The 15,501-nt window shown below is 38.3% G+C and overlaps 1 protein-coding gene across 1 annotated transcript in view; it reads left to right on the top strand.

The window, feature by feature from the left end:
• Positions 1 to 15,269, top strand: part of LRRC40 (leucine rich repeat containing 40) — a 69,233-nt gene extending 53,964 nt beyond the window's left edge. Inside the window, exons 14-15 of the mRNA XM_075557290.1 lie at positions 11,104 to 11,289; positions 12,973 to 15,269. Coding sequence (XP_075413405.1) covers positions 11,104 to 11,289; positions 12,973 to 13,078 — 292 coding nt within the window. The 3' untranslated portion in view covers positions 13,079 to 15,269. The remainder of the gene's footprint in view (positions 1 to 11,103; positions 11,290 to 12,972) is intronic.
• Positions 15,270 to 15,501: the final 232 nt, after the last annotated feature.

The following is a 15,501-nucleotide window of genomic DNA, read 5'->3' as shown; positions in this document are numbered from 1 at the left end:
AAAATGTGGCCCCTCTTGTCATTCTTTCCCATCTTGTCATCATTTGTAAATCATTTCTTCTACTAAATTTATCTTTTCCTCATAATGCCTTAAGATTCCATTGCAGGGTGTTGACACAGTATCTCCTCTTTCAGTTATATTTGTCAGCTCATCTTCACAAAAAAACTTTTAATTAGTTCTTTATAGTCATTGTCATCATGTCTGTAATCACCAATAAACTATGTAATCTGGCTTGGAACTTTTTATTACTGAATCTATTCTCTTCACGTCCGTTCTCATTTTATTAGCATTTTCAACAGTATTGTTGGCCACACCTTACTTGACAAAACTGTTTCATTTTTTTGGTTTCTTTGACACCAGTAATTCTTTTTTTATAAATCATTTTATTGGGGGCTCATTCAATTCTTATCACAATCCATACATACATCCATTGTGTCAAGCACATTTGTACATTTGTCGCCATCATCATTCTCAAAATGTTTTCTTCCTGCTTGAGCCCTTGAAACCAGCCCCTCATTTTCTCTCCTCCATCCCCAGTATCCCCTCCCTCAAGAACCCTTGATAATTATATTTTTTCCTATCTTACACTGTCCGATGTCTCCCTTCACCCATTTTTCTGTTGTCCATCCCACAGGGAGGAGGTTATATGTGGATTCTTGTAATCAGTTCCCCCTTTTTACCCCACCTTCCCTCTACCCTCTCAGTGTCGCCACTCTCACCACTGGTCCTGAAGGGATCATCTGTCCTGGATTCCCTGTGCTTCTGGTTCCTATCTGTATCAATGTACATCCTCTGGTCTAGCCAGATTTGTAAGGTAAAATTGGGACCATGTCAGGGGAAGCCAGCCCCTAACACATCATTACGGGTCCAGTAGGCGCAATTGTACAGCGATAATAAGTAAAGATCATAGTAAAGTTTAGAGAGCATGAGATATGGAAGTGGAGTATTGAAATAAATGGAGTCAGACACAATTCATGGTAGCAAGCTCACCTCAGCCCCACTTGATGGTCCACGTGGAGGGAGAGAAAGATTTAATGCTAGCCCGGGGACGTGCAAGCCCCCTAATTACAGGTGAGGACATACATCACTGGAAGGCGCTGCCCTATAGGTAATACAGTAATGAGAGGGGGGTGGTCTAGGGATATACACGCAATAGGAAGGGGAAAGATTGGGGTTATACATGTGACAAGGTGGGCAGATCCTAGGTTTAGGATGGCGGCTTAACTTTGACCTGTTCCCTACATCTCCATAGGAACCATTATCAGTAGGGTGCAAACCCCACCTACTGGAACCACATAGATGACTGCAGGCGTCCATTGTCTTACACAGCAGTGAGTGGGGCCCATTACAGTCTGGCAACTGGGAGGATGGCTGTGAGCCTGCCCCCACAGGACCATGATAGTGGGGGAGGAAGCATTTAAGAACTAGAGGACAGTTGTATGTTTCATCGTTGATACCCAGCACCCTGACTGACTCGTCTCCTCCCCACGACCCTCCAGTTGCCTACAGATGGGCTTTAGGTCTCCACTCTGCACTCACCCTCATTTACAGTGATATGATTTTTTTGTTCTTTTGTGCTTGATACATGATCCCTTCGACACTTCGTGATCACACCGGCTAGTGCGCTTCTTCCATGTGGGCTTTGTTGCTTCTGGGCTAGATGGCTGCTTGCTTACCTGCAAGCCTTTAAGACCCCAGACACTATCTCTTTTGATAGCCGGGCACCATCAGCTTTCTTTACCACATTTGCTTATGCACACATTTGTCTTCAGCAATCGTGTCGGGAAGGTTTGCATCATGGAATGCCACTATAATAGAACAAAGTGTTCTTGTATTGAGTAAGTGCTTGAGTGGATGTCCAATGTCCATCTGCTGCCTTAATACTAAACCTATAAATATATACACGTAGATCTATTATCCCCTATCCTATATAAATATATTTACATATATACATGCTTGTATTTAGACCTCTATAAATGCTCTTTGCCTCCTAGTTCTTTCCTCTATGTCCTTTTACTATCCTATTGTCCCACTATCATGCTCAGCCTTCATTTGGGTTTCAGTAATTTATCTCAGTTACATTGCCCTTGCTGAATCCCTACCAGGCCTCTTACACCCTCCTTGCCACTAATTTTAGATCACGTGTTGTTCCCTTGTCCCTAGGTTAGTCAACACCACCTCCTTACCCCTGCCTTCCCCTCTCCCATGTTCCCCCAAAACCACCCGTCCCATTGTTTTCTCCTCCAGACTCTTCATCCAGCCTATTTTATCTAGATAGATCTGCAGAGATAATCATTTGCACCGAGAAACCAGGCATAGCAAGGCAAAGTGACAAAAGAGAGCACAGCAATGCCAACAAAAAGGTAACCAATGACCCAGAGAAGAATAAATTAATTTTTTTTAGAAAGAAGAAAAAATTTTTTTAATTAAAGAAAAACCTGTAGATAGTTCAAGGTCTGATTTTTGACCTCTAGGTGTGTCCTCCATTAAGTCCGATGGGGTGCCACACTCTGGCCCCAAAGTCTGTCCTTCGAATTCCCTTGGGAGCTCCCTGCTCTGCTCCCCCTATTCTGCCACACGCCTTTAGTGTTTTGCTGTCATGTCACAGGGTCAGACCGGGCCAGTCTTGGCCCCCGTAAGGCCATGGGTCAGCAAGTGGGATCAGCCATATGGTCCACTCTGTGTATTGACTGTTTGGAGCGGGGATATCGTCCTCCAGGTCTGATGGGCGAGGATGTGCTCCACTCTCTCTTCCTCCCCATTCATTTGCTCCTGGGTGCACTGATCAGACTTGTCCCTCTCCCCTAGCTGCAGGTTCAGTACTGTCCTCTGAAGTAAATTCTTCTGGGGGGGAGGTGTAGTTGTCCATGTAAATAGTATTGGGACAGAGCCCTGGGACACCTCCACTGATACCTGTAATTCTTAAAGATTTCGTATTAAGAAATACATGATTGTTTTTAACCCAAGTTGTTTATAAACCAATTAAATCATGTAAAACTCTGAGTCTAACCTTTCTACTCAAAGTACATTAGATAAAACATGTTACCTCTATCCATGGATTTTTAGAGGGCAATATCGTAAGTGCTAAGGCCAACTTTTCTGACTGATTCCTTAATTAATAGGACACAAGTTATTTCTTTACTATCTCAATGACCTTTTTTGTTAAAGTTCTTCCACATAACACAAACTATGGTAATTTCCAGTTCAAGTTTTTCCTTTGATAGCTCTGATATAACTATTGCATTTTTCTTTTATACTCTCTTAGCCATATCATAATACATGCATCATATCAAAACGTTACCTTTATTATAAAGTTCAGAGGTATAAAAAGATAGAATATCTATCAGTAGCCTGGCAGCACAATGGGTTAGACCAGCGTTCTCAACCTGTGGGATCACAACACTTTTGGGGGTCAAACGTCCCTTTTAAAAGGATCGCCCAATTCAGAACAATAGCAAAATTACAGTGATGAAGTAGCAACGAAAATAATTTTCTGCTTGGGGGTCACCACACATGAGGAACTGTATGAAAGGGTCTCCCAGTAGGAAGGCTGAGACCCACTGGGTTAGACATGTGCTACTAACTGCAAGGTTAGCAGCTCAAATCTAGTCACTGGCTCCGTGGGAGAAAGATACGGCTGTCTGCTCCCATAAAGAGTTGCAGTTTTGGAAACCCTTCGTGGAGTCACTATAATCAGACTTTTTGACTAGATGGCAGTTAATTTTCAGTTCTTTGTATATATCATCTTGGTTAATAAATCAACCATATCAAACCATTTGTGACTCTTAGAGACACCCCATATGTAGGAGATAGAAGGGTGCTCCATCGTTTTAAATACTGTGATTTTTCAGAAGCAGGTTTCCAGGCCGTTCTTTTGAGGTGTCTCTGTTTGAATTTGAATATCCTATCTGTTAGTAACTCAACATTTAACTGTGCCACCTGGGGACTCTCTTTTTTTTTTTGGTTGTTGAGAATATTGATTCAAAAACAGGGAGTGAAAAAGCTGTACAGAGTATCGGCTGATGAGAACTCGTCTCCCCCATTGCTCCTTCCCCCGCCCCCACACATACAACCCAGGTACCAGGCAGGGCCTGCCCTCTGGGTTCCCCCTGCCGAGCCCAGCCGTCCATTCCAGTCCAGTCAAGGGTGTCAGTGGAAGCAGCGGGGCTCTTCCAGTGGGGACGGAGAGAAGCGTGGCTCCCAGTACTCCCAGCCCTCCTCCTCCTTGATCCCCACAGCCGGACAGTTGGGTGGGGGGGGGAGCAGAATGCAGGAGTGAACCCCCTAAGATGAAAGCACTATAGGATTCTCCTAGCTCTACACCCAGAGCTGAAGGGGTGGGGCCCCGGGCCTCCAGCTGCCAATGCTCCCAGAACCCTGGGTGAGGAAACTGCCCACCACCTGGGGACTCTTAAGAAATACAGTATTATAAATTAAGTACTCTCATCAGTTTTTCAAAAATAAATAATTTTATTTTTGTTGTTGAGCAAATACACAGCAGACTGTATACGTCAACTCAACATTTTTTAGAAGTACAATTCAGTGACATTGATTGTGTTCTTTAAGTTGTAGACCAGATCTTGGTCTCCTTTTCAGAGCTGTTCTTCCTCATAGCCTAAACTCACTGCCCCTTGAGTGTCCTGTCTCGTCCTTTGAGTTGTTTTGAGCGATTCAGTCCCACATGGAATAAAAGAGCGTCATACACATGGCAGGCATTTTGTTGTTTTTTTTTCCTGCCTGTCATGCCTCTAATAGTCTTCCAGGTATTGGAGTTCTCAGGGTTGTATTGGACCCTCCATCTTACCTGCTAACCTCTCCTGCATCACTGAACACCATTACCCTCTCTCTCAGTGTTACAGACTGGCCACCTGGCCATTCCCAAATCAGAAAGTTCTTTCCTTTCTAGGGCTTTTTGCACATGTGCTAGAAGTCTATTAACTGGTCCTCCATTCAAATGATTACTGCCCATTTCCTTAAAAGTATTACTTAATTCTAACTCATAAAAACCTTCCAGACCGAGCTCCTACACACAGTTCAGCACGGCAGGGCTGCGTTTTCTCTCTCTCTCTCTCTCTCTCTCTCTCTCTCTCTCTCTCTGTCTCTCTCGTTCCCTTTACCGTAACACCTGAAACTACTTCTATCCTTTATAAAACTCACTTGGATAACACACACACACACAAAAAAATCCTCCCAGACCATTATTTTGGAAGAAGCTGAAAATTCTACTACTGTTCCCTCTTGTTATTTCGTATTATATTGTCCTATTTCTTTTCGCCACAGGCTGCAATTATTTGGTGTATTTGTTAATTGTGTGGTTGTCATATGTCATTTGAACCTTGGCACTGCTGTTGAATGAATGAAACTTTGTTAGGAAAGGAAATAGGACTATACAGCAAAGGACCTAGATCAGGGGTGTGGGAGCCGAAGAAGAAGATGTGTGTATAAAAAGCAGAAAACACAAATAAATATCTGTTATTGGCAGTAACCAAATAGAATGGAAGAGTACAGATAGAGAGGTAGTAATTAATAGGATATTATTATTTTGTAGGTTGGTAGAATTATGATCTAGAGCAGCAGTTCTAAACCTGTGGGTTGCGACCCCTTTGAGAATCAAAGGGCCCTTTCACAGAGGTCACTTGATTCATAACAGTAGCTAAATTACAGTTATGAAGTACCAATGAAAATAATTTCTTGGTTGGGGTCACCACAACCTGAGGAACTGATTTAATAGGTTGCAGCATTAGGATGGTTGAGAACCACTCATCTAGAGCATCAGCCTTGGAAAGAAGGAAAGATAGCCATTACTCTGAACCCGGTTCAGAGATGTGCACATGTAGGATAACGATAGATGGAAATGCAAACTTACGTGAACCAGAAACTAAGAGACTGAATACCTAATGTGATTTAATTTCCTAATGATAAGGAAAATGCCGTCTTCTGAGGAAGAAAGGAAAACTAGAGACTTGAGGAGCGCTGGGTGTGTAGTGGTTATGAGTTGGGCTGCCAGCTGAAGGTCCACAGTTTTAAATCAGCAGCCGCTCTGCAGGAGACACACAGGACTTTCTGCTCCTGGAAAGAGTTACGAGTCGGCATCAACTCAATGGCAAGGCTTTTTTTGTTTGTTTTTTGAGAGAATTGCAAACCTTTGGTAAAGTGGCTAAGGAATTATGGAAGAAGGAGTGGACCAAGCATGCTTATTGAATTGCTGCATGGTATTAAAAAATTTGTTGAGATGGACTATGAAAAGTTATAGTTTTTAATATTCATTTTTCATCTATTCTTTTTACCTATTCATCTACTATTTTTAGACAACAATTTATGGATCTCTTGCATTTCTATAGATTTTTGAGTAAGGCCCTAATAGTCCTTTATTCTAATCTGTCTTTTTAAGCATGCTTGTGTAGTTAACTGCCTTGGAAAATAGGGATATGGTCTCCCACCAGGGCAAGTAGTCAGGAAGTTTACCTGCAACCTGGACAATACAATATCTCTCTACAGAGCAAGGAGTAGGAATGCTTCCTGCCTATTATTTAAGATGCCTGAAATGTAAGATTCCTCTCTTATGATACAGCTCCTTATATGTTTTGGCATTCATCTGAGTGGTCCATATCCTAAGATGACTTGGGGACAGGGAACTCTCACATGAATATGCTGGTACTCATTCTGATTGTTGTGCCCTGAATTATAAAATCCAGGGTTGTTGTTGTTGTTTATGATGCCAGAATGTGCTATGTGCCAGTATCAGCCTGTATTGATGATTAGCTAGAAGAATAGGAGGGGATACTCCCCCAAACGGAATTTTTTTAAAGCTATGTGTTAAATTTTTTTTTACAAAACAGCTTTATCACCTTCAAATTACTCTCCATTACACTAAATACATATGTCAAATCTGCAATTCCATTCTTGGAAGCATTTTTAAACTCATTGGTTTTTTCTTCACCTCTTATATTGTCAAATCGCTGTCCTTTCATGTTCCTCTGCATTCACAGAAACAAAAAACACATCTCGTGGAACAAGGTCAAGTTAGTAAGGTATGTGGGGCAAGAGAGCAGGTGCATTGTGGTGGCAAAACCAGAGATCCCCATCAGCCACAAATCAGGCCTTTTTTGGTCACATACTGTTAGGCAATCTTTTCAGAACCTCTAAATAGAAAGCTTGATTAACAGTCTGAATTTGGGGAACAAATTCCAGATGCTCTACAAGTCAACATTTTTGCCTGATCGGGAAGTTGCCAGAAGTCCAGAATGAGCTTTGTCATCAATTGACATTTCACCTTTTTGGAAATGAGAAATCCACTCGTACACTTGAGTTTCTCCCTTCGCACTGTGCTTGTGTGTTGTGTTCAACATCAGAACAGTTTCTGTGGCATTTTTCTGGAACAGGAAACAAAATTTTACAGCTGCATGCTGTTCTCTTAAATTGGCCATCACAAAAAACAAAACAAAACAAAACGAGGTTTGAGTGAAACTACTTTTATGAAAAAATTCACTGTGACCAAAGAGAACCTTCCCAGGAGACACCAGTGGATGCGAATTCGTCAATGCTCACCTAACAGGAAGGTTGCATACTACAAAGCGCTGCTCCACTTTGCACAATTCCTGGATTTTTTTTGGTACCCCCTTGTAGATTCCCATTATTGTTATGGTCACCTGTTTATTTGCCTCGCATTTCTTCCTCTTTTTAAATTTTTTTCTAATCATTTCAGTCATATCAATTGTTAGCTTGGTTCAGGGCCATGCAGTGTTTTGTTTGGTTGCATATAGGGTTACACTGAGGCAGAAGTGGCTTGATGGCACCTAACAGCAAACAGTATTAATCATATCAAGTTACTCTCGGTCGAAACTCTTTATACTTACCTACTATCACTCTCTGGTTGTATTGTAAATAAGGACAGTGCCCCCACCCCCTTAAATTCATATACCTCTTATTTCTTTTCTACTGTCTTCTTGCGTTCTGAAGGACCTCCAGTACTGTACAATTGCATTGATAAAAAAAGTATGGTTAAACATTTCTCCTTTGTATGTGATGATTGCTACGTGTGTAGCTGCTAACTTTTGCAACATTAAGGAATATCTATATCTGATCCAGCTCTAAATATTTTGAAGTTTTAGATTTCATCCTTAAGAGTTTTTGTGATTTTAGTTTTTGTTTTTCATATCCGAATATAGGAGTCTTTTATTTAATCTTTCTGTTATTGGTATCTGATTTAACTGTATTATATAGGATATTGTCTGTATAATTTGATTCCATATAATTTATTAAGATTCTCCCATAGCTTTTCTGGAGACCTGGTGGCATAGTGGTTACTTGTAGGGTTGCTAACTGCAAGGTCAACGGTTTGAAACCACCAGCTGCTCCGTGGGAGAAAGACGAGATTTTCTATGCTTGTTAAGAGTTATAGTCTTGGAAACTCACAGGGCAGTTTACCCTACCCTACAGGGTCACTATAAGTTGGAATTGACTCAATGGTAGTGAGTTTGGTTTTCAGAGTTTATTAAAGAACATATATTCTCTATGTGTTAGGTATGATTTCTTTCTGTCAATAGAACAAATCAAATTATCTTTAATAATCCTATTTAAATCTTGTCATTGGTTTTTTCCCCTCCCCTTATTCAATTTTTGAAAAGATTATGTTAAAATCCCCAATTGTCGTAGTTTTATCAATTTTTCTATAGTTGTCAAATTGTTTCTTTCGCTTTTTGAAGGTTTGCTATTAGGGCATGTGGTTCACGATTGCCACCCAGCCGATAGGTTGCTCTATCGCGTTTCCTTGTCCCTTTCTAAGTTTACCTCTTCAACGTCTCTTCTTCTTGCCTTGGACTCATAGTCCAATGACAGTGCCGCATAGCCTTGTCTCCTTTCCATTCCTCCATTCTTAACATTTCTGAATTGTCTGATTTTCAATGTGATGCAGTTAGGACATTGTTACCAGGCTTTTTAAATCTAGTGTCAGAATCTCTGTATCTTGAGTGGCTAAGCCCATTACACTGAATTACTGTTAGATTGGTACTTAATTTTCCATCTTATTTTGTTTCATAATTACCTTCTGTTTCTTCTTTTCACCTTTTCTTGTTTAATTAGGTTGATACAGTTTGCTTCTGTTGCTGAGATACTGTAGACTTCATTTTGTTCTTTACTCATCTATGCTTCTATGGTTCTTCCTGGGTGACTCATTTTGCACACTCAGAAAGTATTCTTAGGACAGAAGTCGTTATGTGGTAAATGTTATGGAATCATCGGTTACTATGAATATCTTTTATTTACCATTTACTGCAGAGGGTTGAGTTCTAGGGTCAAAATAATTTTGTTTCCACACACTTAAATAGTTTATTGTTTTGTTGCCCTCGAGAAGGCTGGTGCAACCTGCTTGTTACTCTTTGCAGGTAATATATTTCTCTGGGAACCATGGGTAACAGCAGTTAATGTTAGCACCAACTTTAGGAAAGGGGCTTAGCTGTAACATACCTGCCCCCCCCCCCCTTTTCTAGTTGTCAGTTCCACCCTCTTGGCATACTAATAGTCTTTTCAATTTTGGAAATTTCTTGATCATTACATTTTCAAATCTTTCCTTTTCTTATTTATTAATTTATTCTTTTCTCTGTGGATTCTTTTTAGATGAATATTGACAGGTCTATAAATATGTTATGTTGGTCAACTGCTTTTGAAGTCTTTATTTTAAAAATGATGATTTTATATACTAACTCTAGTTAGTTCTTTTTTATAATTCCTTATTTCTGACCTATGTTTCTCAAATTTTAAATTTTTCCTATAATAGTTGTTAAGCTTATTGTAATTCTTGTTCTCTCTGCTTCACTATTTGTGCTTTCTTGGGCATAGATTATATTATCATTGTCTTTCAAGTTCAAGATATATGCACTTTGCAGACAACTTTTAATTTTTATTTGAGAATGCCTGTATCTGCCTACTGAGCTTGCTTTGGTAAGTAAAGTCTCTGGGGGAAAGGGCAGAGTTGAATACTAACTTCTGTTTTAACGGATGAGTTGTGTCTTTTATAATTATGTGAAGAGAAGAATAGAGAGTATCCAGGGGCCTTTCAGCTCATCTCTCCTTCTGATCATTGACGCTCTCTTCTCACTGGAACTTCAGAGCTGCCTTGAGGTTACCTTTCACGATTACTTTGTCTCAATGGAAGGAGAACAGGAGGCAGTGGAAAGACCACAGGGAAAGGCTCTCCTTTACCCTGTCCTTATCTTGTCTTCTCCAGGCAACCGTTTCCCCCTGAACCAAACCCAGTCAAACTTGTAGCCATTGAGTCAGTTTTTACTCATAGCAACCCCAGAGGATAGACTACAGCTGTGCCCGTGGGTTTCTGAAGCTGTAACTGTGGGAGAAGAAACTCTTCTCTCCTGTGGAGCACCTTCTGGTTTCTAAGTGCTGACCTTGTAGTTTGCCAGGCCTAACTCACCTGCCACCAGGGCTCCTAACAGTTTGCCTCGTGCACACTGCAATCTTGCTCGCCTCTGTCTTTAAAGGGGTCTTCAAAGATGTTGCGTTAGTTTCCTAGTACTTCTGTGAGCCCCATCTTGTGTGTCATGTTTACAGTCGCTTTGGACAGGCTAGCTGGCAACCTATCCTAAGCTTTTTTAGAACTAACTGCATTCATTTTGGAATACTCATTCAAAGCACAATATAAAGCTCTAGTTTTTTACTTAGTCAATAAAAATACTTAATATATTGCCAATGATTCTGTTTCATATGACGTAAAAGTCAGCCAAGAAAATATGGATGCAAGGGGAGACTCTCAAGAGGAGTTCTTTTGCTCCTACATGTGAACAAAACAGCGTGGGGAAATTGATGGCTCTTTAAAATTTTACTTATTTATTTTTTAGAGGCTTAAATTTTTATTTTATAAAGTAAAATCTACTTGAAATCTGACCACTCAGCATTTATATCTGTGTGAGAAAATGTGTCCTTTCACATTTTTTGGTAAAATTTGAAACGTAAAACTTACTACCAAATATAAAATAATGTGCACCAAAGAAAACATTGCCTCATTATATCAGTCTGAAGACAGTCTATTTGTGGAAACAATTTTGACCTTTGATTCCAATATACTTAAGTAGTCTGCTTCTCTTGTAATAGGTTCAAAATACTGCCAGAAGTTTTATATCGCATCCCAGCACTGGAAACCATTCTGATTAGTAACAATCAGGTTGGAGCTGTAGATCCTCAGAAGATGAAGTTGATGAAAAATCTTGCTACTTTGGACCTTCAAAATAATGACCTCCTACAAATCCCCCCAGAGCTCGGGAATTGTGTGACTTTAAGGTAATTGTGCTTTTCTTCTGATCTGGAGGGGTGTGTGTGTGTTTGTGTGCACGTGTGTGTGCGTGTGTGTATCTGTGTTTGTTTTCCTGTTGAAGATAATCTTGCAGGAGATAATCTTGAAGTTATAAATTTAAGATCTTATTAAAAATAACAGGTAACAAAATCTAGAATCCAAATTCTGATTTTAAAATGTTATCAAAGATATTTTTTTTTGCTTTGCTTATACAAGGGGACTTCAAAAAGTTTGTGGAAAGATTCCATTGTCTTTTAAATCCGTTTTTTCTTGAACTCCTAGAAGCTCCTTTCTGTTACGTATATTTAAATAAAGTAATTGGCTGTTTCTAGCATTTTCTCATCATTTGTAGCATGAAACTCTACTGTATAAAAATGTCAGGGAGATACAAACCCCACAATTTTGCATGTAGAATTTTACAAAATCCGAGTATAGACTGCTAGCATTTCCGTTTTAATCTCAGCATGGGCTCTCTCATGCTTTGAGTTTGCTATTGTGTGAACCTGAAATGCCTTTACCCTGTTGTCGTCAATAATGTATTTCAATATCACCTGTAAAAACCTTCCTGATTCTCTAGCAGAGTTAATATCTCTTTTGATTTCTCTCAGTTCTTTGTTTGGACTCATTTGTGTACCACTTTTGAATCTTCCTTTAAAAAAGGGTATCCTAGTGCCTGGAGCATACTACGCACCCAGTTACTGCTTGTTAAGCAAATATAAACTATTAGGCATGTTCTGCTTGATGTGGGCATCAGCACTAGCATCTGCTCTGGTAATTTGCAGTGGTAGATCATAGGAGACAAATTAATATACGCTTTCTCTAGACATTAAGATAATAAGTTTTGAAAAGAATGTCCAGTGCACATAGAAAGTTATAAAGATAACATTTAGATACGGTGTATAATGTGGATTGAGTACTTTGACTTTTGTTTGAACATTTACTACCACGGCCTTCAAGTCCATGCTGACTCATGAAGATGCTATAGGACAGGGTAAAACTGCCCCTGTGACTCTCTGAGACTGTCACTGGTTAGGGGTTTGGGAAGCATCATCTGTCTCCCTCTTTTAGGCTCTTAAAAATTACTGAAAAAGTCTCTTGAAATGGAAGAGATTTCATTAGTCATGTAAAGCAACAAGGTAATAAATCTGAAATCAGCCCCCATTTTAGAGCATGCAAGTAGAGTAGTACATGTAGCAGTGTTTCAGTGAGAAAGTGAACAGAATGCTTTGCCAATTCTGACCTCACCCTACAGCATGCTTACATTATGGTCTTATCGTTTTGTTCATTCTGATATTTGTGTAAACCCAATTTGGCCATTTAATGTGTGGTCATTATAAGACTGAAAAAAGACTTCGTCAAGGTAATTCAAAACCAGTTCCACTGTTTAGTGGCGATGTGGTTCAGAAATGTCTCTTCCTATGTCTGTATTTCCTCACCTATGAAACAGGAATGTTCATGCCACTTACCACAGACTGTTGTTAGGAAATGAAGAGAGACCATGAGTTTTGTTTTGTTGTAGTTATAAATCTCTCTCTTTAAGTGTTTATATTTTAAAAGAACAACTAAATGGGAGGGAGTACAATTTTTATTTTTACTATTGCAAATAAACCAAGAAAAAAACCTCTCTCTACTGGAAACTTTAAAATTCTCAATTTCTCCCTTTTGTTTAGAACATTACTCTTAGATGGAAATCCATTCCGAGTCCCTCGAGCCGCCATATTAATGAAAGGAACAGCTGCTATCCTGGAGTATTTGAGAGACCGAATTCCTACTTAAGTTGGAGATGCTTTGTAATCTTGGCCAAGTTAATTGGTAGAAGGCTTTTCTTTTAGTATCCTCATAAAACTCAGTGCCACACTTGATCTATCGCCTAGCCATTAATGTCATTGGCCTGGCCAGTACTCACGGCCATGGGTTAGTTTTACATTGTTAAGGATTTAACATTTTTCTAAGGTATTGTGTACATTTATAATGGTGATAACTATGTGTACTATTCATACATTTGTCCTAAATGTTTTGCACCAGATTTAGCTTACTCACTTTTATTCCCTTACAACATAGCAAGCAGTTTCTTCAAAAATGAATTTTTATTTAATGTGAATCTTTTTATGACAACACATTTTTGCAGAAATGAGCTTTTTGTGCTCCCATTTCTGTTTGTATTACATATAAAATGACCACTTGACTTGAAAAGACTGCCTAATTTCTACCTTTCTATTATAAATATAAATAAAAATGAATGTTATTAAGTACTGTTTTGTTTTTTTTTTAGCTTTAAAAAAAGCCTTTTCATTACCCAGGATAGAGCTTATGTGATGTGGTTAGGTTTTGGTACAAGATTTTAATCAACAGTTACTGTTTTTTTGTTTTAATTTTTTTGGTTTTTTTCAAACCACTTTAGTAGGCACTATTGCAGATATATCATCCATAGTTCAGTCATATCAAGCAGTATTACACAATAGCTATGAAAATCAGTTCCAAAATTGATTTGTTTTAATCTTGTTAAAATGTTTCTGTTCTTGCTATTGGGTGGTTATTTCCCCTTGTCTTAAGAAATTACTTTATAAATTGCTAATAAGTGTTTTTATTTGTTGTTATTAGGTGCCATAAGTTTGGTTTTAACTCATGGCAAGTCGATGTACAAAAGCAAGGACCACCACGTGGTTCTGGACCGTTCTCCCCTTTGTTCTGATGCGTTAGCCCGTTGTTTTAACCTCCGTGTCAATCCCTTTCATTGAGGGAATGCTTAGAGGTACTACACTGGATAAAGTTATTGATGGAAAAAATAGAATGTTGTTAAAATCTCTGTCACGGTTTTTAATTTAAAACTTGATGAGGTTTGTGACATCTTATTACTGTTTTCATGTGATAATCTAGTAATTTTTCATTCAAGATTGCTAATGAGGTGGGAGTTGCATATTTTCCCCTCTGCTAGAGTGGGACCATTTTAAAATGCCTTTTGTCCCTTAAAAAAACATAGTAAAGAATTTATCTTACTAATTCTCTAGATAACAGCAGCAGAAAACAATTAGTAACATATACTGCATTGAAACCTATTAATGTACTTTGTTTAAATACCTACTAAGCAGTTAATTGTATACCTATTCTACTCTGTTTTTTAATATGACTTGTATATCTTTTTACCTTTAGTATTCTCATTTAAAATTTTGCATACAATCTTGATAAGTCAAACTTATAGTCATGGTAATTTTCTAAAAGGGAATTTGATATAGTGATGTAATATGAATCAAATGTTCAATTATTTTGTTTATACCAAAATATCAGAAACAAGCTAATCAGTCATTGTAATACCATTAGATTCTATTAAATAGTCTACTCAATGTTATGTATATCAATTTAGATGGCTAGTTTGCATGGCTTTTGGATGATTGAAACATGATTATATTATGAAAAGAAGCAGTGCAAATAAAGATCAGTCCTACGTGGTCATAGTAAAAATGACATTTTTCAGATATTAACTGCAATCTTTGTTATGGTTAAAAGAATCATTCTCTTTCATACAACACTTCTGTGATGGATTAAGAAGTCAGCCTTGATATTAAACAAAAGACACATTACAATAAGGTGACATTTTATTATTTATACAATAAAGAGACTTTTATGTTATTCAAAACACTTTTTTTAAATACTGAAAAAGTTGAGTACACCAAAGCCGAAAAATGGCTCTGCTATACACTGCACAGCATTATTGTAGTCCCTGTGTTCAGTATCTACAGAAAGCATCTTCACAATGCATTCTAGTCACATTTACACCTTTACCCATTAGTGTCAGTACATAAAGTAAAACTGGAAGAGTACAGCTTGCATTTGCAAATTAACTGGCAAAGTTAGTAATTCCACTGATTTGGTAAATTTAAATTAGAGATTCATAGAACTTATGTGCACATAAAATGAAGCAGCTTTCAAGGTCATTATGGTTTCATACTGCAAAAAAAACCATTAAGTACATTCACAACCTATGTTAATAAAGTAATAAATATGTCTTCAGTTTTATTTACATCAATAAATAGTTCAACTAAAGTACTGTTCATTGTGATACAGTCTTTGTAACACATACAAAAGATGGCAATTTTTATTTATAATTTAAGCTCAAAATCACAATTGTCTCAAAATATTAATTACAATACAGCCATTTCAGTTCAACATGTCATGATTTAATTTTTCTTATAAAATGGTAA

This window comes from Tenrec ecaudatus, chromosome 1 (genome assembly GCF_050624435.1).
Source record: "Tenrec ecaudatus isolate mTenEca1 chromosome 1, mTenEca1.hap1, whole genome shotgun sequence".
Taxonomy (NCBI): Eukaryota; Metazoa; Chordata; class Mammalia; order Afrosoricida; family Tenrecidae; genus Tenrec; species Tenrec ecaudatus.
Note: the sequence above shows the minus strand (reverse complement) of the source record. Positions and strands in the feature narration are given on the sequence as shown.